At 40.4% G+C, this 24,856-nt stretch overlaps 2 protein-coding genes across 3 annotated transcripts; both read left to right on the forward strand.

The window, feature by feature from the left end:
• Positions 1–1,935: 1,935 nt before the first annotated feature.
• On the forward strand, positions 1,936–19,493 carry taok1a (TAO kinase 1a). Of its 2 annotated transcripts, none has more exons than XM_071495978.1 (23): positions 1,936–2,439; positions 4,764–5,013; positions 5,920–5,991; positions 6,104–6,205; positions 6,315–6,360; positions 6,474–6,570; positions 6,677–6,790; positions 6,906–6,997; positions 7,215–7,308; positions 7,420–7,501; positions 7,620–7,787; positions 7,933–8,133; positions 8,272–8,400; positions 8,806–9,042; positions 9,144–9,272; positions 9,418–9,621; positions 9,756–9,995; positions 10,302–10,514; positions 10,647–10,829; positions 12,200–16,535; positions 17,558–17,694; positions 17,998–18,042; positions 18,153–19,493. In XM_071495978.1, the coding sequence occupies exons 2-20, from the start codon at positions 4,882–4,884 to the stop codon at positions 12,737–12,739; spliced, it is 3,075 nt and encodes a 1,024-aa protein (XP_071352079.1). In that variant the 5' UTR covers positions 1,936–2,439; positions 4,764–4,881; the 3' UTR covers positions 12,740–16,535; positions 17,558–17,694; positions 17,998–18,042; positions 18,153–19,493. The 2 variants fall into 2 exon arrangements, with proteins under 2 accessions (XP_071352079.1, XP_071352081.1); XM_071495980.1 differs by having other exon boundaries at positions 1,936–2,238.
• Positions 19,494–19,589: 96 nt separating this feature from the next.
• Positions 19,590–24,675, forward strand: paf1 (PAF1 homolog, Paf1/RNA polymerase II complex component). Its single transcript, XM_071495989.1, has 14 exons — positions 19,590–19,818; positions 20,652–20,681; positions 20,785–20,877; positions 20,976–21,097; positions 21,196–21,262; positions 21,348–21,449; positions 21,599–21,704; positions 21,879–21,947; positions 22,220–22,323; positions 22,416–22,532; positions 22,661–22,789; positions 23,062–23,167; positions 23,727–23,811; positions 23,931–24,675. The coding sequence occupies exons 1-14, from the start codon at positions 19,772–19,774 to the stop codon at positions 24,365–24,367; spliced, it is 1,614 nt and encodes a 537-aa protein (XP_071352090.1). The 5' UTR covers positions 19,590–19,771; the 3' UTR covers positions 24,368–24,675.
• The last annotated feature ends 181 nt before the right edge of the window (positions 24,676–24,856 follow it).

The following is a 24,856-nucleotide window of genomic DNA, read 5'->3' on the forward strand; positions in this document are numbered from 1 at the left end:
ACAGGTTCCTGCTATAGCAGCATCCTTTAATTAATTGTTTTACCCTAATGCATTATAAATAAGTAGAAGTGACTACTCCTGTCAGCTACCACCTGTACATTCTTTATGTGTACCTGTTTAGCCTTCCACAATCAATTCATCCATAGCCTTGACCAGTTCAGAGACTAAATAAGGCTTGTTTGCTCACTCTAAAATTAGCGTAAGTGGCATTTCATCAACATCCCCTTTAAAAGTAAATTGTGCTTATACATTTTACACTGGAATTAGGAGCCCACCCTTTAGTTAGAGCCTTATATGGCCAACCTCCTCTGCTTTCTGTTATGCAGTTTGGTCAGGGCTATTATGGGCTCAAAACAGCCAAATTTACTGCTGTCACCCCCAGGATCTCCATTTTTCATGGAGAAGCTTCAAGTTGTGTAACACACATGCAGCACCAGTCACATGTGGCATCGTCTGAAGAGGAGACACTTAAACAGATCTTAAAAGCCAGCAGAACTTTGCCATTTGTTGAGTTTACAACAGACAGATTGTTGTGCAGGCTGAGTTACCATGCAGATAGTGATAGCTAGAGAGAGAGAGATTAAACTTGCTGACTATCATGCACTGCCTGAAGGGGAAAATTGCATAATCTTTGTCTGATGATGAAGGATTCTGTAGGTATGCTGTGGATATCATTGTTTTCACATGGTCACCATCAGAACGCCATCTTTTATGCTGCAGATTATCACAAAGTTTTTCAGAAATTAGGAACAAATTAATGTTTAATTTCTATATTTCTCTGTCTTAAGATTAGTTATACCATGTGGTTTGAGATGCTTGCAATGATTGTGGTTAGATCCTCAGAATCCTCAAAATAAAGTGGAAGGCCTTAAGATTTTTTCTCTGTTCCAGTGGAGCTGCTGAGTCGCCATCGGTAGAATATTTGAGTTTGTGTTGGTTAATTCCCTGGTGTGGACCACAGAAGTATTATCCTGTGAATATGTGTTGGGTTTTGAATAGTGTTGTTGGGCATGATGACAACAAGGCAGTGTATATCTCGTGAGGTGTGTAGTGAATATCTGCTGCAAAGCTGATTCAGTACGCCAGTGAATATGCATTACAGATATTTTCATTAATCAACATTAATGTCGATTAAACTCAAATGGTTAAGAAAGTTTGGTTGAAACTGCAAATAAATGTATCCCCAAGTCACTATCCTTGCTCTTTTATGTGTTTTGGGGCTCTGGAAGGTCGTATTGGTTGGACAGGGAGGTACACAGTGTGTTTTTTTGGTGTTAGTGTCCATGATCTGCAACACAAGTGGTCAGTAAGACATGAGATTTGACATCTATATGATTGGTCCCAATTCCTATTGATTTTATTAATCACCTGATTTTTTTTTTTTTTTAATTGGGGCGGGGTTGAAAATGCCATGATGAGATATAACAATTACGCTCATTCAAGAGCAACAATTAAAATCTTCTTCTTGAACAATGTTATGAACCAAAACGTTGGAAAGGAACTTTGTCTCTGATATTCATATAACAGAGAGAGTGAATCACTGTGTTTTTGAGTGAGACCTGAACCCTTTCTCTGGTGCCACCATCAAGCCAAAGAATTTCAGCAAGAGAAAACTTTCCTGTTAGAACTTCATTTTACGCCAGCTTCAACAGACTTACCACAATAATCCTCCATACAAAAAATAAATCAATTCTGCTTTTCAGTAAAGCATTTTTTCACTTAAACTGTATTTTTATATCACCTATTCCACGGTGTAGTCATTTAAGTCAGTAGCCTGAAATATATATGAGGTGACACCACACCATGAATGCATAAAAAGCGTTGTATGACCTCAGTTTTCACTCTCCCGTATGTTACAGGCTTAGATTGCGTTCTTTAATTATGCTCCGGTGTCTCCGCCTCTGGATGTTGGGTCAGAGAGAGTTTACTGCAACAGGCAGGGCGGAACTGCTGTTCGCACTATGCCGAGGGAAGACGGACAGTCAAGCGGAGTCACAGCCTATCTGAGCAGCTAAGTGGATTACATGGCACCGTGCTAGGTTGAATCTCCCGTTTTTGTAACCACATCGCGGGTACTGTCGCGGCCTGTTTATGGGTGTTTTGGTGGGGTTTGAACTTCCCTCACATTCTCCCCAACGCGTTTTCACGAAGGGAGGCGGCGGTGGAGCGCTCGGCAGCCATCTTTGGACCTGCCTGGGAGTGGGATTCGACTCTTCTGGCACCCCAGTTACTTCAAGGGTGGGGATTTTAACATTTAATAATTAACAAGTCTTTCTGTTATAATCGACTGACAGCGTTGGGAACTACAAGAATTTAGCGGACGAAATTGCCGCACCAGAGATGAAACAGGGGGGGGGATACTTTTATATTCCCAAACTGTTTTGAATTAACGCTACACGACATTATCTGAAGCGCTGAAACCTGGCCTGTCAGAAGAGGGTGAGTTTCAGCTAACTGGCTAAGCTAACTTAGCAAACATCACACAGGTTAGCTTGCTAATTTAGCACTTTGTGATAAAAGGTTGTTATAGTTTGTTTAATTCCGCACCCTTCGTGCAGTTAATGAACTCGTCCCGTAGTTCACAAGCTGTGAATGTTGCTGGGATTGTTTCATCATATGACACGTAACTTAGCTTAGCTAACGTTAAGTTTGGTGTGTAGCTAACATCACATTCAACGTTGGCCAGTCTGATTTTTTTTTGCGCAAGCTTGAGAGTGTGGTTGTGTTAGTTTAACTTTCTGGTGTGACTAGTAAAATAGCGGTTGGAAAGTGACAACTTAAAGGAAATCCCACTAACTGCTCTGTGTAATTGCACTTGTGTTGTAACTCCGGTGAGGTGTTACCTAGCCACAGGTAACCTGGGATAAAACGCAGCAGGTAAGGCAGGGCTGCTGACCCAGAAATGATAGTTGTGGGTTTGCTTAAAGTCAAATCTTCATCAGTTAATTGTGTTTTAAATTTTCCTGAGCCAGAACTCTCTCGTATTTACAAGTGTGTACCTGTCCTAACTCTGATTAAGTCCAATTGACACTTAATTAATATATTATGATGTAGGCCTGTACAAAAACTTACATTGGCTTGGTTACGTTTCTTTGACATGGAGGGTAAAGATAAAGGAAACACTGGTTGTTGACACTGTGATTGTGAGTGTTTTGTGTTGTGGATTGGAAAGCCAAAAGGAAATGACTTACCTGACCTACATTACTGATAAGTTTCAGTTGCATACTGATTTCTAAGAAGTGATGACAGTTTCATTTTCTGCAAGAAATTAACGCTTTAAAAACTTTTTTTTACACTGTCTTTAAATTTGCGATGCCTGAAAGCATGCCATTGTTGTTAAGTTAAGTAAAGCAGATAATCACTAGTTAAAATGTTCACCAGGGCCCAGTCCCACCTCCCTATAGCTAAGCGAACAGGAAATGCTGAGAAATGCAGCGCATCGAGGGCATACATTGGGAATTCCAGCCCTCCAGCTTTGTTGTCCTGTCCTGCTGCATTCTTGTGTGTGCTAGTTGGAACGTAAGGGTGTTTTATGAAGGTATCAGTTATCATCACTCACTTTTGTGCTCACGTGTCAACAGTTGAAAATGCCATCATGAGATATGACAACAACGCTCATTCAAGAGCAACAATGTAGTAAAGAACAATGGCAATAAAGAGGCACAGTCCCACATGTTAATGAGGCTTTATTTCAGGGCCGTGGCTGCATCTGTGTGGAATAGTGAGTTGTTCAGTGTTGTTGTGAGACAAAAGATGTCTGCTTGAACTGGGGGCTGTTTCTCCCAGGCTGGGAAAGAAGTCTTGTGACTCTAGCGTCAGCTCTGCATCTGTTTGCAGCTGATCATCTGAGCCGCGTGTACTCAGTAAACTTTCCTCAGTGATCTTTTACAGTCTACATCTGTATTACAGCAGTAGAGCTGTAGAACAGACTCTTTAATAGGCAGCAAACGGTAAAAGTTTAAGCCTGACAGTGGAGTTGTGGACCTAAGCTGTATGTTTTTTAAATTTCTTTTATGTTTAAAAGGTCAGTTTACCTAAAAATAACTAAATAAATAGAAAATTATCTGCATTATATTGGGATGTTGTGGCTGTGAATATCTTAATTGGCAATAGATTTTTATTTTTTATTTTCTTATTTTTTATTTGTTGATGTGTGTGTGTGTGTTTGTAATTTTGGTGAACTGATTCTTAATCACTTGAAGGAAGCTTACAGGGACAATGTTTGGTATGTTTGAGAGTGTGTGTTTACCAAGTACAGGTTTAACAAGTAGACCTATCACAGGAATGCTTTGTTTCATTCAGGCATCTATCTCACAGTGAAGCCATGTGTTGTTACCTCGTTTTCTTTGTTCGAGCTGGTTCTTTGTATCCTCATCACATCTGTCTGTCTACATACCAGTCACTGTACGTGTGAGAGGAGGTTGTCAGGACACAGCCCACTGATTTCCTTACTGTAGTTGCTGTTACCATGGAAACAGGAGACTTATCTCTTACCTCAGGATTTCCAACTGGCCATTCTCCACATTTGCACGTGACATCATGGTTCACTTTGTGTTTTGTGTCGCCTTCCCTCGCTCAGGTTATTAGACTTTGTTTATGTGTATCTTTGCCCAAAAATATCCAAAAACTGCTTTTGGTGCATATTGTACTTGTATTAATGTGAAGCCCTGCAATTTATACACATGAATGCATTAGACTAACCCACTCTGCTGTTGTTGTATTTTTTCCATTGTACTCATTTTTGTTTCTCCTTGTACTTTTAGCTCTGAACACGTATGAGACCACTGTCCTGCAGATGAGCCATCGGTGGGGGCTTTCAAGTCGCTGTCGCAGACCCAGATAGTTGCTGGCGGCAGCGGCATTGCCCCCCAACTCCCCATTATGCCCAACAACAGTCGGGCGGGGAGCCTGAAGGACCCCGAAATTGCTGAGCTTTTCTTCAAGGAGGACCCAGAAAAGCTCTACTCAGATTTGCGTGAGATCGGACATGGCAGCTTTGGTGCTGTATATTTCGTGAGTATTTGCATCAAAAAATGCAGCTTCCTCATTTATTTCAGTGAGGCCACTGTGCCGGCACAGGAGGACACTTAGCGGTCCGAGAAAGGGCAGGCAATATCTGGTTCAGTTAATCAGATACAGTTAAACATATGTTTCTTGTATACCACTGTGCTACATGAATGGCTAAATTTAGATGTTACCTCTTCATCATTTGCAGAGGATGAAATGAATGCTGCCACGATTACCTTGCTGAAAATTAGGCAGATCTTTTTTCTCAGTATACTGCAATGGGAGAGCACCATTGTATGAACCACAAAAGTAAATATTTCAAAACACAGTTGGGTCAAAAAGTCTGAGACCCATTCAAGTGAATAGGAAAGTTGTCTCAGACTTTTGGAACCCACTGTATTTCAGACTGATTCTAGAGATTCAGTTCTGTTGTAGTGACATGTTCTCAGAGTGGGAGCCACAATTTTGTGATTCTGATGGTGTGTTTTTTTGCTCATTATCTTTGAAAATGTGTGACTTTTGTGCAATGAGTTAGCTAAAAAGCGTTATGTGATTGTTGTTATATGGATGTTATGGTCAAGTACTGAGAGGCATTCATTGCTTATGTCAGTTAGCCTACAGAGTAAGTACCACAAGTCCCAGTTGGTTGTTATACCAGTTGCTGTCTCAATGGGGAGCAGGCCTGTGTGTTACAATGCCATGTTACCCAAACAGCTACACTGATTAAACATAGTCTGGATTCTAATGTGAATCATTTAGTTGAGTCTTAAATACAGATTGTGTTTTCCTGATGTTTTGGGCAGTAAGGTCTTATCTAGTGACTGTTGATTTAACAATGTAGAAAATTTTTATTGGTACAGTTATAAAGTGAAGATGACGATTGCACCAAAATGTAATGTGTTTGTCATTCAGGCACGGGATGTGCGGACAAATGAGGTGGTGGCCATCAAGAAGATGTCCTATAGTGGAAAGCAGTCGACTGAGGTATGATGGCTTTCACTAATCTACTTCATGCTAACGAGCAGTAGTCATTATGTTTACTCACTGATGTTATTGTGTCTGTTGTTATAGTGCTCTGCTTTTTCTGTTTTCACAGAAATGGCAAGACATAATCAAGGAGGTGAAATTCCTGCAGAGGATACAACACCCAAACAGCATAGAGTACAAAGGATGTTACCTGCGAGAGCACACTGCATGGGTAAGATTCAACGTGACAGACAGTGATGATGACCACACTATATTACCCAGTGATGAATAAAGATGAAAAAATACATAATTCACACAGAACACTCTTTATTTTATTGCAGCTGGTTATGGAGTATTGCCTAGGCTCTGCTTCAGATTTGTTAGAAGGTGAGTTGAAAACCTTTGGTCCTTGCATGAGAGTGTATGACTACAAGCAGAGATGGTAGTCTCCCTTCTCCAGTTCATCCTTACATTGCTGTTGGTGAATGTATCTCTTCCAGTTCACAAGAAACCTCTGCAAGAAGTTGAAATAGCTGCAATTACCCATGGTGCTCTTCAAGGGTTGGCTTATCTTCACTCCCAAAACATGATTCACCGGTGAGTGTCTCAAGTGTTCAGCAGCACGCGGGGCACCAAGTGCTTATGCCCTTGGGCATTCTGTTGTTGATGTGGACTCATAATCCTTTCTTTCTGTGTTTGACAGAGATATCAAAGCAGGAAACGTCCTGCTGACAGAGCCAGGGCAGGTAAAACTAGCAGACTTTGGTTCTGCCTCCATTGCCTGTCCTGCCAACTCCTTTGTTGGGACTCCATATTGGTAAGCTACAAAAAATGTATTTTAAAGGTTTCTTTCACAGCACTTTAGCAGATTTTTCAATAAATTGCCATTCACATATGTTTGTTGTGCTGTGTGTGTGCGTGTATTTTGTCAGGATGGCCCCAGAAGTCATCTTAGCCATGGATGAGGGTCAGTATGATGGAAAGGTGGACATCTGGTCTTTGGGAATAACCTGCATTGAATTAGGTACAGTCACTGTTGTATATGGCCTGATTGAAATCTAACATTTAGACCTCATTTGTTCTTCCTGTGTTTGCATCCACACGTCTGTTTTTATACTTTGTCCAAAAATCTTGTAGCCAGGATTTATTTTGCTCATTTAATTAGTCAATAACTGAATCATTTTGCTCTCTCTTCCTCTTATAATTTCATTTTTCTTCACATCTGACTCCTTGGTTTGTAGCTGAGAGGAAGCCTCCACTGTTCAACATGAATGCAATGAGTGCCTTATATCATATAGCACAGAATGAGAGCCCCACACTGCAGTCTAGTGAATGGTGAGTTTAGAATAACATTTTTAAGAACTGGTGTATTGTTTCTTAAAAAAGTTGAGTCCACAAAATAACTCCACATGTGTCCTTTTTCTACATTTCATCCCTCAACTCTAGGACGGATTATTTCCGAAACTTTGTAGATTCTTGCCTTCAGAAATTTCCCCAGGATAGGCCAAACTCTGAAGAGCTCTTAAAGGTACAAATCAGAAAATGGCCATGACAGACTTATGTCATGCTTCATGGTTAATCCTTATAGTCATATTAGAATTCAGGACTTTAATGTAAGAGGTTTTTTTTCTGTGTCCTTCCTCCAGCATGCATTTGTCCAACGTGAACGACCAGACTCAGTTCTAATAGACCTGATAAATCGGACTAAGGATGCAGTGCGGGAGCTGGACAATCTGCAGTATCGTAAAATGAAGAAGATCTTGTTTCAGGAAGCCCACAATGGCCCCACAACTGAGGCACAAGATGAGGAGGAGGTCTGTCATGTGACTCTTTCAACCACTGCTAACCTGCATTTCTCTCTTTCTCTGTCACCTCCAGTTTAGTGAGGCTGTATTTTACAGTATTATGTCAACCCATGCTATTAGAGAGCCTTGTGGTAACTGTTACTGTCTTTTTCAGGAGCCAGAACACAATGTGGGTAGGACAGGTACAGTGAACAGCGTGGGGAGCAACCAATCCATCCCCAGTATGTCAATCAGTGCCAGTTCCCAGAGCAGCTCTGTCAACAGTCTAACAGATGCAGGTGATGACAAGAGTGAGGTGGACATGGAGGGAGACCACACAGTCATGTCAAACAGCTCTGTCATACACCTCAAACCGGTAAGAAGTTCAGGTTCTGGTCTGTTACAAAACCAGGTCTTATAGTGTAATAAAGCATTCACTGTTTAAAACTGGTTTCACTAAGTCTTTTGTGTTGTTAATATGTTGTTCCTCTGTGCATTTTTGTGTCCCCTTCAGGATGAAGAGACATATAATCAAGAATCAGAACCTCACACCCGGCCAACTGAGCCACAGTCACCACCTGCACAAACTCCACGGCCAAAACGAAACCGCGAACACTTTGCCACTATACGCACAGCCTCAGTGGTAACGACACACTTAATATATTTGTGGGTTAAATCAGAAGATAGTTAAAATAACTTTTTGATTACTAAAATAACTGCTTGTGTACATGCTGGAAATTTTGAGCATCAGTGGGTTCTTTTGACATACTGACCCCACGATCAGTGAATGCTTTTTGCTGTAAAGCTAAAAAGTAGTGATATTTTGTATGTAATCAAAAGCAGTGCCATGATGCAGCTTGAAATATTTATATTTGGATATACTTATCATTTGTTTATTTAATACTTAAATGATTGTCCATTTTGTCATATTTTCTTAAATACCTCACTTTTACATGATGCATGTGTTTGCCCCTCATATATATTGTTCTCTCAAAAACACATTCTTTCCTTCCACAATATAAAGAGAATGTGTGTCTTGTGTTGCCAGCTCACTCGCCAGATTAAGGAGCACGAGCAGGATTCTGAGTTAAGGGAGCAGATATTGGGCTACAAGCGCATGAGACGGCAGCACCAGAAACAGCTGATGGCTCTGGAAAACAAGCTGAAAGCTGAGATGGATGAGCACAGACTCCGTCTGGACAAGGAGCTAGAGAACCAGAGAAATAGCTTTGCCCAGGAGATGGAGAAACTGATCAAGAAGCATCAGGCATCGATGGAGAAAGATGTATTATTTCATTTCATTAATGTGTTCATTAAGATTTACCATTTACTCTGGCTGATATTTTGCATAGATCAAACTGATTATGCTGTGTATTTCTCCATCAGGCAAAAACTGTTAGCAATGATGAAAAGAAGTTCCAACAGCATATCCAGAGTCAGCAGAAGAAAGAGCTCAACAGCTTCCTTGAGTCCCAAAAACGGGAGTACAAACTTCGCAAGGAACAACTGAAAGAGGTAGGGGGACCCATTTGTATTCTTCCTCAATATAAACATTGTCCCCTCTAAGTATGTCTTTCAGCTAACTTGTTGTTATCAAATATACATCAATCAGTACCAGAGGTCAGTTCTGCCAGTGACCTGTAATCTTTCTTCCCTTTAGGAGCTGAATGAAAACCAGTCAACACCGAAGAAAGAAAAGCAGGAGTGGTTGTCCAAGCAGAAAGAGAACTTCCAGCACTTCCAAGCAGAGGAGGAGGCTAATTTACAGCGCAGACAGAGGCAGTACCTTGAGCTGGAGTGCCGCAGGTTCAAACGGAGGATCTTGATCGCTCGCCACAATGTTGAACAGGACTTGGTGCGAGAGGTCAGTACTCTACGTCTTGGTTTGAAATGTTGCAAATATTGATGAATTACTTAAAAAAAGAAAAAATGTAGTTATCTTTCTTGTGTGACAGTCTCATCTCTTTGTTGTTTGTCCTTGCATGTGCAAATAATTAGGAGCTTAACAAGCGACAGACCCAGAAGGACTTGGAACATGCCATGCTTCTGCGGCACCATGAGTCCATGCAGGAGCTGGAGTTCCGCCAGCTCAACACCATCCAAAAAACAAGGGCTGAGCTGATCCGCCTGCAGCACCAGACGGAGCTCACCAATCAGCAGGAGTATAACAAGAGGAGGGAGAGGGAACTTCGACGCAAACATGTCATGGAGGTTCGCCAGCAACCCAAAAGCCTCAAGGTTAGAATGAGCTTGTGAGCATGCATGGACATTGAATATTCATGAGACACGTTCATTTTAATTATAATGATGCTCTCGGTATTTGTCTAATAAGCAATTTCCTTCTGCTGACATATTCCTCATTTTGTGGAAGCCAAGATGTGTTGAAGCATTGTTGCATGGAATATAGAGCACAAAGACTGCACCAGGGTTATGAGTGTATGCTTTTGCCTTCCATTTTGTAAGGCAAACTGTATTTCTGTTGTCCATTGTTTGCTTATAAATATAAATAAATCCATAATTGAATCACTTTTCTCTACAACACAGTCCAAAGAGCTACAGATCAAGAAGCAGTTCCAGGACACCTGTAAGATCCAGACCAGGCAGTACAAAGCACTGAGGAACCATTTGCTGGAGACCACACCAAAGTCAGAGCACAAGGCTGTCCTTAAACGGCTAAAGCAGGAGCAGCACCGCAAACTTGCCATTTTGGCAGAGCAGTATGACCACTCCATCAATGAAATGCTTTCCACTCAGGCGGTGAGTGGATGTATAATTGTGAAGGAAGTTTACATTTTACTGTCTTTTGTAGAGGTTGTGTCTAAATCAGTAATAATTTGTGTATGTATTCTACTCCTTGAAGCCTGATCTTGATCATCTCTCTGTCTGTAGCTCCGTCTGGATGAGACTCAGGAGGCTCAGTGCCAAGCCCTACGTATGCAGCTACAGCAGGAGCTGGAGCTTCTCAACGCCTACCAGAGCAAGATCAAGATGCAGACAGATGCCCAGCATGAACGCGAGAAGAAGGACTTGGAGCAGAGGGTGTCACTCCGACGGGCCCTGCTGGAACAGAAGGTTGTCTTCTATAGATTATAATTGTGTAGAGAATTACACTAGTCTGACTCTATTGTTGTTTGTTAGACCTGCTCAGGTCGAAGGTGGCCAAAGCTATGCTGGGACGTCAGTGGGCTCCATGTACTAATAAAAATGGTATAGGTGTAATTTGTTCAGCTGTAATCAACAAATTCAACAGCACAGTCTGTAAACCTCCACTCTGTCCTGGAGAGGTCTAATAATCTAATATCATTATTAGAAAGGTCTAATAATGAGTGAAAACACCTGTGGATGTGCACCCTGGTTGTAAGTGATAAATGATGGAACATTTCGTCTTCTCAGTAGGAAAAGCACAGGTGTTACCAATAGTATTGACAATGGCTCTGTTATATTTAAGTGTCCCTGTAATACATGACAGTCAGTATGTAAACATGCACAATATTTGGAGTTTGATATGGGTCATGCAAACAGCATAATTATATTATTCAGGTTTTAGGAGCATTCTTTAGACATATATATACAGCGCATTCAGAATATCTCCACCAAAGTCTCTCCACCAAACACTGGACAGACAGCAGAGTTCCTTCTCCAACAGACTGCTACAGCTCCGCTGTCGAAGGGACAGATACAGGAAATCATTCCTGCCACAAGCCATCACCCTATATAATAAATCAGTTTAAATAAATAATAATAAATTGTACATATTGTAAGTTGTGCTGCTGCTGCTGCTGCAACGCAACAATTTCCCAGTTTGGGATCATTAAAGTACTTTGATTGATTGATATACATCTCAGTTTGGGGTGTGAACAGCAGTTTGCAACACACGGCCTCTTGGCTGTTACGGACAGCTCTGTGCATTGTACACAAACCAACTAGACAACTGTTTGCAACCTGGGTTGCAGATGCCTGCCCGAAAGAAAAGCCCACATTTCCTGGACGGAAGAAGAAATGCACATATTTTTTAATGTTTTGAAAGACTTGGACATTGGCAGGTTTTAGGAAATGCACCAGTATCGCATTGCCAACCTTTTAATCAGAGTTAATCAGAGTAGGCACAGCTGCATGTTAACTGTCATACTAGTGGAATATTCCCTTTGATTAGCCATCTTAACAGCTTTGTAGGAATATTGTCTTTTTTGGAATAAGGGCAAAAACCGGAATATTTTGTGCACGTAAACACAACATAGACAGTGAGACTGAATGCAAAACACTAGGAACCTGAAACTAAAACAGCTAAATGGAACTCAGCCATCATTAGCTGCAATTCATGCGAACAGTGCCACTGTCTGCTAATAGGTCGTGTCCACGCAGAAAAAAAACTTCTGTCTAGTGCAAAAATCCATTTATGTACATTTATGTATATGAATTCTTATCTGCTTTTTTTCTCGTAGATTGAGGAGGAGATGTTGTCCTTGCAGAATGAACGCTTGGAACGAATCCGGAGCCTGCTGGAACGTCAAGCCAGAGAAGTTGAGGCTTTTGACTCAGAGAGTATGCGCCTGGGCTTCAGCAACATGGTGCTATCAAACATCTCCCCAGAGGCCCTTAGCAATAGCTTTCCTGGGGCTTCAGGGAGTTGGAGTCACCATCAGCAGCACCACCCTCCTGGGAGCTCTCAGGGGCCACACTGGGGCAGTGGGAGTTCAGGCTTAGGGTCAAGCCACCAAGGCAGCCATCACCACTATCACTCCAGTCCAGGAGGGGCATCTATGCAGCAGGGCTGGGGGCAGGGCATGCAGGGAGGTGGGGGTCCACCAATTTGGGGCCACCAATCAGCAGGAGCCCTGGTCTCCCGCAGCAGTGGAGGTGTACAGAACAGCCCCCAAGCAATGGGAAGGACATCCTCTGGAGGGCGCAGTGAGCAGAGCATGAGCAGGAGTACCAGTGTCACCTCTCAAATATCTAACGGGTCACACCTCTCCTACACATAGATCTCCTATCAGCCGTGGAGTCAGAGTTTGAGCGTGGAGATGTAGAATCCAACAAACACAGCAGGATAGAGAATTGGCTGAGCTCCTCTGCTCTGTCTCTCTCTGTGACACTTCCCCTTCGTTTCTCCCGTGTACAGATGTGGATGTGTGATTAAATAAATGTTGCTCAGGTCAAAAGGGCTGGAAAAGGCACAGCCCGTCCTCACGGCAGTTTATCGGCACACATACAGATCCTTAAATTTATGTTACATAAGCAATTTGAGTGTCAACGCATAATACTCCCGTCTGTTTTTATTTACAGCTCTCTCATATGGAACTTTTAAAACATATTTTGTGCTATTTACAGCCATTGCTCTCATTTTGCACATGAAACACTGTTGAAAAGCCTTTGACATGTGTTAACTATGTCCTTTAAAAATGTGGTATCAAACAATCACAGTTGTGTTTAGGACCCCCTCCGCCCTCCTTGACTCACCCAGTTCATACTCATTAATACACTGGTCAATTCTCTGATGGTGAAAAATGCAGCAGACCTAACTAAAGAGTTTTAATTTGCTTTGCTATGGTGATACCAGCCTGCTGTAATGGTCATTGTGATAAATTAGATGCCTCCTTTCAATATAGTTTGATTTCCCTTGATTTCCTGGTCATCAGCCAAAATGAGACTTTATAAATTCAGAGCCAGATAAACTAATTTTAACTGTTTCAGGCTTATGCTACATTATTACAGTGCCTTGTAACCTTTGATTATAAAAATCTTAGATGTTCATAGTTTAATACTTTAAATTTCATCAACCACTTCTAATCAGTGCCAGTGTATGTTTAGTCCAGTCTGTTTTAACCTGTGGTTTTAGTTCCAGAAATCCCAAATACTTTTCTCACATTATTCACTGTGTATGCAGTAGAGTTGGTTTAAGTGTTATAAACCTTGAGAAACAGAAAATTATTTGCGCATATCAGTAACGTTGGTTTAAGGTCTTTAGAGTGGTGGTACTCTAGGGGTGAACTTGGAAACCCCTGCATTACAGAGAATGTCATTGTACATGTTGAAAGGAGGAATTGTGCAGGGGGGGAAAAAGGAGACTCATTTGCCTTCAAAACAATCCTACTATTGATCTGTTGATTTTTATTAGTGCCTTTTTAAAACTGCTGCCTTTTTCAAAGCACTTTATACAGCTAAATATGTGTAAAATTAATATCTGACTTCTTTTCGCAAAGCACCTGGTGGATGAGTGTTTTGTTGGTACGCATGTTAAGTTGAGGAGTCGAGCTTACCTGTGCTGTGATTTTAAGGAGCAATTTCCCAAACACAGGCGTGGCCTAGTGTATGGCAACATATAATATGTAAGTGAAAGCATTTTCCCCCTTCCTGCAGCTTTTACTGTGTTTTGAATGTGGGTTTCACTGTAGCTGTTGTTGGTCATGTCCTCTGTGTGTTCATGCTGACTTTTGAATGAATAGAGGACGTGTGGATGCTGCAGACTTTTTAGATATGTTTTGGCTACAATTTCCATATACAAACTCAAAGGAGTGTAAGGTAATTGCCATGACCACAACAGCAGGCTTGGCACTACTAAAAAAAAAACCAAAAAAATAACACTGTTAAAAAATGTTAGGGCCCAGTTAGGTAACACTAAAAATTTCAAGGGTGCTAAGTTATAAATGTTATACCAACTCAGCAGAACCCAGGAACAATGGTGACTGAATCAAGCCCACACTTGCATGATGACATTGTAGCATGTACATGTAAATGTAAAATTGAGTCAACGCACACGCTGGAAAAACGGCCAAATAAAAAAACCAATGTGTCAAAAAGCACTTAGGTATTCCTTTGATAGCTCTAGCAGTTCCTGTCTAAATAATATCTTTCTGCCCACTTGCTCCTCTCTGGTTGATGAAATATCACTGGAGAAGTCGGTGCCCTTTTCAACTTTTAACAGCCTCTCTGTTCATGTGAGGTTTCCCATTGCCATACAGAAAATTTAAAAACGCTTTGATGAAAAGGCCTTTAACGATAATTATCCATAGATAATAAGGAGAAATGCTCCCCTGAATCACAAAGCTGGAGTTAAATGTTCATATGTGTATATTTTATTAAAGAAAACATTTAAAAACTAAACTTGCATTTTAAGAAAATAATTTCTAAAACTAACTTTATTTAACTGACAGAACACATTGATATTAGTAAACCTTTCACTCTCAAAGTTAAAGTGGTGATGAGTTGTCTGGACATAGCTCATTGGAAGATGTTCTTGGTTTTGTGTACAGAAACAAATACCTGATATGCATGTGTTTGCTGTCATCTCCTATAAATACCACTTATTTAGTCACCAGGCCATCTGAGCATTATCACTGCAGAGTTTGTTCTCTCCCGCTCTCCACAACTTAGCCCATTTGTCCCCGTTCCACTCTGGTTCAGAGCCAATATTTCAGATGCTGGCTCTTTCTGAATGTCATACTGTGATATATTCCTGTCATATTCGAGGACACAAAAATGCTGGGGTCTTTTTCTAAAATAGGTGGGATTTCCATTTTCCATGTGTATATATCCTACCTAGTAAAAGTATGCATTATAACAAGTTATATATGGTTTGGTCCCAAAACCTTTTTTTTTTTAATGCCATGTGAGTAGTTCCAGCTACTGTTACACAACAGGTTACAGACATAATTTCTTTTCTGACTTACTGATATTGAATAAAGGGGGATATATTTATCATTATTGGAATCTTGCATTAAGTCAAAAGCCAAGGCCAAGAGTTTGAATGTTAGGCCAATCAAACCTCACATACATGCCAACCTTAAGTTTGTATGCACAATTTTTGTTCACTTTTGTGTCAGCGTTGTGTGAGTCTGGATATTGTTGTCAATCATTGTCAGTCACAAGAACCTCTCCAAACACCTAGATTTTATTTGTTATTTTAATTTTTTTTTTTTTTACTTAAACTTTGATGTCAAATTTTGTCCTACTGACTGAAAGCATATGGGATATTGAATGAGAATCGGCAACAGAAAGTGGCGATCCTTTCTATGGTCAAACACTGTGCCATACCTGATTTGCCAAGCCCAGATACCACTGCATTGTCTCATCTCCATGTTTTACCTATCATTGGGTTAATGACATGAAATGTATGAAACAAAAACATGTTGGTTCTGGTCTAGTGCCCAAAGTAAAAAAAAAAAAGCTTGAAAAGATGACGTGGTGACAGGCAAATTATGAAAAGAGATTGCATTTCTTTGTAGATGTCAGTATTCTTCTTTGGCACATTACCACTACAACTCATAACCTGTATTAAAATGTATAGATGGTGGAACTTGTTATTGAATGTCAGAGAGATTATGAAGATACTACACAAGAGATGGTAAAGTACTAAAAGTGGATTTAAATTGTGTAAAAAGGTTCACAAAACAATAAAAAATAGGATCAAATTTACTATTTTGTTTGTATTATATTTACCATTGTGTTGGCAGAGGGATATTGAACAGAAATCAGCTGTAATAAAGTAATTTTAGTATAACTCGCCTTGTGTGTGTGTGTTTTTTGGGTCTCACATGTGCAACATTAGGTTGCTGCTGTGCCGTGTTGACGCTACTATCATGGGACCGCAGAAGAGGCGTAACGGGCCCTCTGAAGACTCGCGGACCACAGCTTGCCAATCAACCAACCAATCCCAAATGGTCCCAGAAGCGGAAACACATGCAACACGCCACATGACGAGCATTGTAAACAAAAGTGGATGTTTAGCATTAGCTAGCTTGGAAAAGGAAGGGGATGCCGTCTCGACGGTCTTTGACTTGAGTAAGTACAAAGTCTTAAAACAAGATTCAGTCATTATTTAGCGTAACTTAGCTTTGTGTTGGCCCCGTTAGAAAATAGTTATTTAACTCGTGTTGGCTGTGGAGTCTAACTTGCACCAGTTTATTCCTCTCGTAACTTTGTCGCTTTTTACGATGAAAATCATTGCATTAGCGATGCACTGATTGCATTTAAATGTAATTATGAGTGTTAAAGACGACACGTAATGATTCGCTTAATTAACTACAGGCTTTAATATAAGTAGCTGTTAGCTAAGTAGCTGGCTAGCGTTACTTCTTGTAGCTCGACTATAATTAGCAAGCTAAGTTAGACATTGTTATTATTTCTTTAACACTTAACATTTTCCCCACATCGACAACATTGACCAGCAACTGTGTGTCACTGCAGCGATACACAAACTCCAGTAACTTTGGTGATGTTAGCTTAGCTAAAGAATAGTCGACATTTAACGTTAGCTAACATGTTTGGACACTGATTTGCTAACTTTAAGTGGGAGGTGAGCCAAATATACAAACTATACATTGGGTAGGTTAGTATAAAATATTATTAGAATTATAATGTATGAAATATATCCCGTACAAGTCTCTTACAGGTGTAAGAAAATACTAAAAATGGCAAACACAGTATTTACAATATTTCCTTTATGGATAGGCACCTGTAAGGAGTTGTCCACCTCGTATGGAAAGCAGTGAAACTCAGCACACTGTCAACAAGCTTATTGAGAGTGTAAACATTTTAGTCACAGACCCAGGTATGAACTGAACATGAAAACAACATGATTTGCAACATTTCTAAAATTGATTTTATTTAACCAGAGAAATTTAAGTGATAATATAAAAAACAAAAAACAAATAGTTTCTGGCAGTCGACGCATGTGAGTCATCTTATTGCCCAACCCTAAATCAGAGTTGAAGAATGACGCGAAAAAGTGAGAGAACAGATTTTTATAGGATCAATTCCAGATGGTGTCATCTATTTCTACTATACGTCTGTTCCCCTCACAGAGCTCCAGGATGTTGTGTGAAGTCCTGCTGTCATCACTATGGTTCCTGTTTGTCATCTTCTGGGTCGAGACAATAAGTGTGTGGCTGTTTCTGTCCATGTTCTACCAGGACCGGGCATTTTACCACTGGGGAGATGGGTAAGAGATGTGTTTCCATTGTTAACTTTTACATGTGCTTCACAAAATCCATAATAGTTTGTTCTAGCTATTTTGAAAATAACCAGAGAGAAGAGAACATAAAATGAGATGCGTTGAAAGGCAAAGCATTGTCTCTGTTTCCTTGATAAGCTCCAAAATTAGACCTTAATAGTCCTCAAGCCCCGTTCTGAACCAGTGGATGGAAAAACACTTCAAACCTAATGGGCAGTGTCTGTTATGGAATCAGTGGTTCATGGATTAGCGAGCACATTTTTTAATGGACCCATTCTTTTGATGTTACAGGGCATTTACAGATGATCCCGGGCAGATGATATACATGTTGAGCAGGTATAAACTTTGCCTTGACCTTGAATAATTGAGTTTATATTATTTAGTTTTAAAGTATGAGCTGTGTGTATCTGTAGGCAATGTTTAATCTCTTGTCTCTCTCTCCACAGAGTTGATACCAGCATGCAGACAGAGGTGCAGACCTGAGATGGGAAGCGTTCAAGAAGTCAACTGGAAGGCGCTTGATAGAGGGCTGTTGCAGTGACGTGACAGGGGATCATATGACGAAAAGCATTAGCTCTTTTTCCTTTGCACTGACTGCCTTGCACACTGTTGTGCAGAGTCCATGTTAACGTAGGTAAATGTAGGCCCACTTTTAATAATAGGTGGTGGAGAGGTGCAGCATGAGTGAAGGCACAACGAAGACATAGAGGGAGGTCCTCAATGATTGATATGTGTCATCTCCACCAATGTAACATTTATACTTTCATTTTCAGATTTTTGTTGAGCAGAGGGAATGTAGCGGAACATGCAATGCAAAGGATGGGTTCAATGCATCTTTCTTTATTTCTCTAAACTCTGTTTTAAGACTTGCACTGAGATGATATTTTGATCATACTACCATTCTATGCAACTACAGTTGTTGTTGTTGTTGTTGTCTGCAGCTATATTTGCTTTAAATATCAGATTGCAGTAAATCTATTATAGGTTATGTGTATGAATGTTACTAACAGTTATCAGATATTTTAGTGTATGCAGGACATTTAACAAGGAAATAATGTAGAATATTTGTGTTGGTGGAGCCATGCACTTGGGTTTAGGTGTAAGTCTGAACCCAACAGATATATGATTATGAAGAGTTCATCATGTGAACAAGGATTTTATGAGAGCCCTCACCTACAGTAGATAAACTGGCAACAAAAAAAACATAATTTGAGCTTGAGGGTTCATTATTAACATTTGAAATACTTATACTTTGTCCACTTACTGGAAGATTTCCAGAGCCTTTAGCAACATCTTGTGGCCTTTATCGATGGATGGATTTTGCTCAGTTGCCCTCTATCTCTGGCTCGATATAAGACCAGCTGTTATTACATGACTGAAATTCCATACTGAGGTCATGTGATAACTGAACCATCTCCATGGCAAGTGCAAAACCACCATCTGCTGATGAAGATCACAAGAGGGGACTGAACCCTGGAATAACCTTGTGTTAAGATGTTTTTGGTTGTTTTTTTTCAAAGGGGCCACATACATGCGTTAACCATGAGAGGAATCCCCTCACAAAACAATATGTTGAAGTCATATCCATTAAATAAAATAAAAGTATACTTTAAGAATATATATCTCTTTGCAAGCTTGTAAGATTATTGGTCTGCCTGACATTTTTGTGGGTTTGTATTTGAACAAAACCAGCAGATAGTTTTGCTTTCCTTCTGTAACTGAGACAAAGAATGTTGTCAAAGTTGTTTTTTTTTTATCAATATGCTAAATAAATTGGAAATATTTTATCTGAGTATTGTGCACTGGGCCTAACATGTCACATGCCAGAGCAGCGGGGGTCGCTCTCCTGAATCACCCTGCGAGCCTCCGTACACTACCGGGTCGGCATCCTATCATGCCGGAACAAAACAAGATAAAATGCATTGTGGCTGTGTAGAAGTTAAATGTGATAGTTGTGTGTAGTTTGGCCTCGGTCGAGGGTTTTGGTTGACATCGGGCAGGTTTGTGTTGATTCTTTGTGCAGACAGAGAGCTTTGCCTTCAGTTGTGAGCAGTTTGTCACAAACATGGCTCCAACGATTCAGACACAAGCTCAACGAGAAGACGGACACAGGTAGTAAACATTTTATTTTTGCGACTTTGTTAACCTTGCTGGATGTATGTGTTTGATAATTTGTATTATTGTTAATGCTAAATCAAATTTGAGTCGGTACCCTTTAATAGGTTGCGCAGTTTTCAGTTGTGTATATCGCCAGCTAAAAATGCTAGGTAGCTAGCTAAACAAACAGGCAAGCTTTACGTCAAGTTAACTTAAGCTAACCTGCTCGTTAAATTAACTAATTCTCTAATTTAGCGCCGGTTAACTATCTTAGATAAGTAAACTTGGTCTCTCCAGGCAGTTGTTGTAAGTTACAGTGGCGGTAAATAAAACGGCTGACTTTGTGTTAGTGGGAGCTAAACGAAGTTTAAGCTAGCCCTTGTTAGCCAGTCTGGATCCTATTAAATTTACGGAACAAGCATCTGGTAGTTAACTTTCATTAACTGAACAGAAAATGATGAAGTACAATATATATTGAATATGTGATTGCAGCCCGCAGTGCTACAGAATATTTTTACGTTTCATTTTAGTGGTACCAATACGAGTACTACACTCAGTAACCACATTACCAGGTACAGCTGTACTCCCTATGCAGTTAAATGCAACAGCCCTGCCATGAAAAACTTACATTTGTTTTGGCTTTATTTTAAATGTTTTAGCCATTAATGATAAGTTTTTTTAGACTTCATGAAGTGTGCATTTGGTAAACTTATTGTTCTGTAAGAGGATGATGATGCATTACATCTCAGTTTTTGTGGCATCCATTTATCCATCCAAGCATAGTATAGAGAGGACATAGCAGTGGTTTGAGTGGTGGTAAAAGATTTGATAGATTTCTCTTTCAATAGGCCGTCCTCTCACCGAACTGTCCCAGAGAGGTGAGTAGATTTAACACTGTTTTGCATTTTCTATCATTTACACTCATTTGAAATAACTGGCTAACCACAACTGAGTTTTTCCTTAATTCTGTGCCCACGACAGGTCAGGAGTTGTCTGTCGCGTGAAGTACTGCAACAGTTTGCCCGACATCCCTTTTGATCCCAAATTCATCACATATCCATTTGATCAGCACAGGTAAATGTGGTCGCCCATCTGTCTCTGTATTCAGTCACCGTTAAGTAAACACTTATAAGCACAGACACATCTTAACATTTATCTGTCTGCTGTGGCAGGTTTGTACAGTATAAAGCCACTTCTCTAGAGAAACAGCACAAGCATGAACTCCTGACTGAGCCAGACCTTGGGGTCACCATCGATCTCATCAACCCAGACACCTACCGCATAGATCCCAACAGTAAGTCTTCGTTGTGATCACATCCCACTGTCTATTCCTAATTTTTTCAGAGACTATCTTTGTCAGTCTGTAAACTGAGCCTTCTTTTAAATTGACAGTATTGTTGGATCCCGCTGATGAAAAACTGTTGGAAGAGGACATCCAGGCTCCATCCAGCTCGAAGAGGTAAGTCTACAATATAGGTAGTTTGTTGATATTGTAAATTTCTGCAGAAATTGTACACTTTTTTTTCCCCTCTCCTCTCACTTAGGTCACAGCAGCATGCCAAAGTGGTCCCATGGATGAGAAAGACAGAATATATTTCAACAGAGTTTAACAGATATGGTGTTTCCAATGAGAAAGTGGAAGTCAAGTAAGTTATTTAAAGCTTTTATCCTGAAATCACCCAGTCGTAGAAAGGCATATGATTTAGTGTGTGTGTGTGTGTGTGTGTGTGTGTGTGTGTGTGTGTGTGTGTGTGTGTGTGTGTGTGTGTCTAACTTTAACATGTTTTGTGTTTAGGATCGGTGTATCTGTCAAACAACAGTTTACAGAAGAAGAGATCTACAAGGACAGAGACAGCCAGATTTCTGCTATTGAGAAGACATTCGAGGATGCACAGAAATCGGTGAGTGAGCATATTACCAGGCTGGCCCAATCCTTATTTTTTTAACAACCTTTAGATATCAAGCAACGTGACGAGTGGAATGGACAGTAGCTTCAAACTGGGTATTGAAAGACTTTATGGGTTTGCAACTCCACTTATGGCAATGGTGCAAAAATGTCTGTTGTTTCTCTCCAGATTACGCAGCACTACAGTAAACCCAGAGTTACTCCTGTGGAGGTACTGCCTGTGTTCCCTGACTTCAAGGTGAGCTAGCTATTAACAGAAGTAATTTCACCCAGTTCATTGGATTTTGGAGTCTGTGTGATTGATTTCAGATTGCATGCCATATACACTGTAGTGAGAGAAGTGCAGAGATGGGGAAAAGATAACAAACACATAACAATAAAATACAGCAAATTTATACTTAATAGTAAAAATCTGTTGCTCAAATTGCTTTTTTACATGGCACTTTGTTTGACAAACTGACACTTTATGGACTTAGATAATTATACTTCGTACACTTTTTCTCTCCTCAGATGTGGATCAACCCATGTGCTCAGGTCATCTTTGACTCTGATCCTGCACCTAAAGACATATCAGGACCAGCAGGAGTGGAAATGATGTCTCAGGCTATGATCAGGTGTCTACAAAATATCCATTCTGTGGATGTGTGTATCAAAAGAACCATTCTTGCATAAATACTAGTTTACGTTTCTTGTCTCTTGAATGCAGAGGTATGATGGATGAGGAAGGAAATCAGTTTGTGGCCTACTTCCTGCCCAATGAAGACACACTTCGCAAGCGCAAGAGAGACTGCGATGAGGGTGTGGATTACATGCCTGAAGATCTGTAAGTAAAAATATTTAATCAAGAAAATCCTGGATCTTTCATGATGCATTTAAGAATAACATTGTCAGTTTGCTTGCTTTAAGTTGTATACGAGGAAGTAATGATGCATTTTATTATCTGTGTTTCAGGTATGATTACAAGATAGCCAGGGAGTACAACTGGAATGTCAAGAACAAAGCCAGCAAGGGCTATGAGGAGAACTACTTCTTTATCTTCAGAGATGGAGATGGTGTTTACTACAATGAACTCGAGACAAGGTAAATCATTGATTAGAGAAGAGACTTGTTTGTTGTTGCACCTCAACATGATGAAATGGAGGTGTGTTTTTGACAGGAATAATTGCAGCTGGTCCATTTTAGATCAAGCAACTAAATGTGGATGTGGAAGGGTAGAGTGCTTTTCATTAGACAGTTTGGTGCCTGTTGGTAACACAAAACAAAAACAAACAGCACCAGCACCAATGATGTGTGGGGCTTTCATGTGAAGCTGTTTGGCATTGTCCTCTGACAGCCTTTCTTCTCTCCTGCAGGGTGCGTCTGAGCAAGAGAAGAGCCAAGGCTGGAGCACAGTCGACCACAAACGCTGTGCTGGTGTGTAAGCACAGAGATATGAATGAGAAAGAGCTTGAAGCTCAGGTGAGTGTGCTTGTCACTTTTCCCCTTTGTTTTATCGACATTACTCTTACACACTTTTGACTTTGTTTTTCAAGGCTTGGAGCATCTAATGGTGCATTTGAACTAAAATTATTTTGTCACTAACTGGACAGTTGTTTATGTGTTAGTGAAAGTTTAACTTTGAGTTATGACTAGTGAATTATAATAAATTATCTATATTTTTATAGAACCAAAAGTTACTATTTGTTACAATATATCAAATTGCAGTTGTTTTAAAAAATATTAATAGAAGTTTTCAGCTACTGAACGAAGTAGTTGCAAGACAACAGAACTGGTGTAGGAGGTCAATTGTGACTAGCATTTTAACATTTATATGAAATGCTCTCGTGTGTGTTATGAATTTTATATATATATATATATATATATATATTTAACAATCAAGTAACATCCAATAAGACTCACCTAAACAGGTGACCAAAATTATTTCATAGCAACAGCTATATTGCGTTCCTCATTGACCCTTGTAATTTACTAGTGATTACCTTTATTGACTGATGATTCCCTTCATTGTGATTCTTAGGAAGCACGTAAAGCTCAGCTGGAGAACCATGAGCCAGAAGATGAAGAGGAAGACATGGACATGGATAAAGACATGCAAGATTCTGGTCAGTCCTCATCACTTAATTGTTACCGAATTGGCTGCCTGCTACACTACAGTAATGTCAGTGTGTCTGCTAAATGATTCACCATCTGCTCTGTGTGATACTTGAATTGTTTTCTCCAGGTGATGAGAAAGAGAAGGGCAGCGGCAGTGAGGCAGAGAACTCTGGGAGTGAATCTGAGAGGGATGATGATGATGACGACCGGGAACAAAGGGGAGAAGAGGACGAAGAGGATGAGGACAGAGGAAAGAGAAGGAGGAAAGCAAGCAGCAGTGGAAGTGAAAGTGGCGAAGAGAGGACCAGAGAGATGCGCGACGAGGAAGAGATCTTCGGCAGTGACGATGACAGTGACGACAACGAGCCCAAGAACTCAGCCAGGAGCAGCGGGGACGAGGGCAGTGGGAGTGAGGATGAAGGTGGGAACAGAGGAGGCAGCAGGAGTCGCAGTGCTTCTCCAGCACATAGCGACCGCAGCAGTGACCATTCAGACACCCAGGCTCAGAGTGGAAGTGGAAGTGAGAGAGGCTCAGACTCCAGTGATGCCAGTGACAGTGAATGAGTTCTTTGGTCTGGACGGCTTGGCGACGGCCACCTATCTTATCTGTATTCTCAGCTACAAACACTGATGATTGCAAATATCCAATGAAATTTGTGAGCAAGATGCTCATTGCTTTTGGACTGGGGACATCTCTCTTCAGTCCAGTTTTTAGATTTAGCTCAAGCCTCAGTAGGTATTTGTACACCATTCCCCTGTTTTTGTCTGTCAGATATTTAGTACAGTATCATGTAAAAATGTCTTAGTTCTCTTTTGACATGTCATTATGGTTTGAAAGTGATAATAAATCGCAGGTGGCATTTTCTAAGAAACTCAGTGGTCAAATGTTGTTGTTTTTCCTTCCTTAGCAAATGAAGGGAACCTATAAGTAATCCCATTATTTTAGCCCAAGAAGCATAGGACTGTTTGCTCCATTTTAAAGTGATAAAATATCTAATTTGTTTAGCTCTTGCTCAGTTCAGACTTTTGTAAGAAAACAATATGAATATGATT

The sequence above is a fragment of the Trachinotus anak genome, unplaced genomic scaffold (genome assembly GCF_046630095.1).
Source record: "Trachinotus anak isolate AG129_WGS33_773 ecotype Australia unplaced genomic scaffold, CSIRO_AGI_Tana_v1 ptg000014l, whole genome shotgun sequence".
NCBI lineage: Eukaryota > Metazoa > Chordata > Actinopteri > Carangiformes > Carangidae > Trachinotus > Trachinotus anak.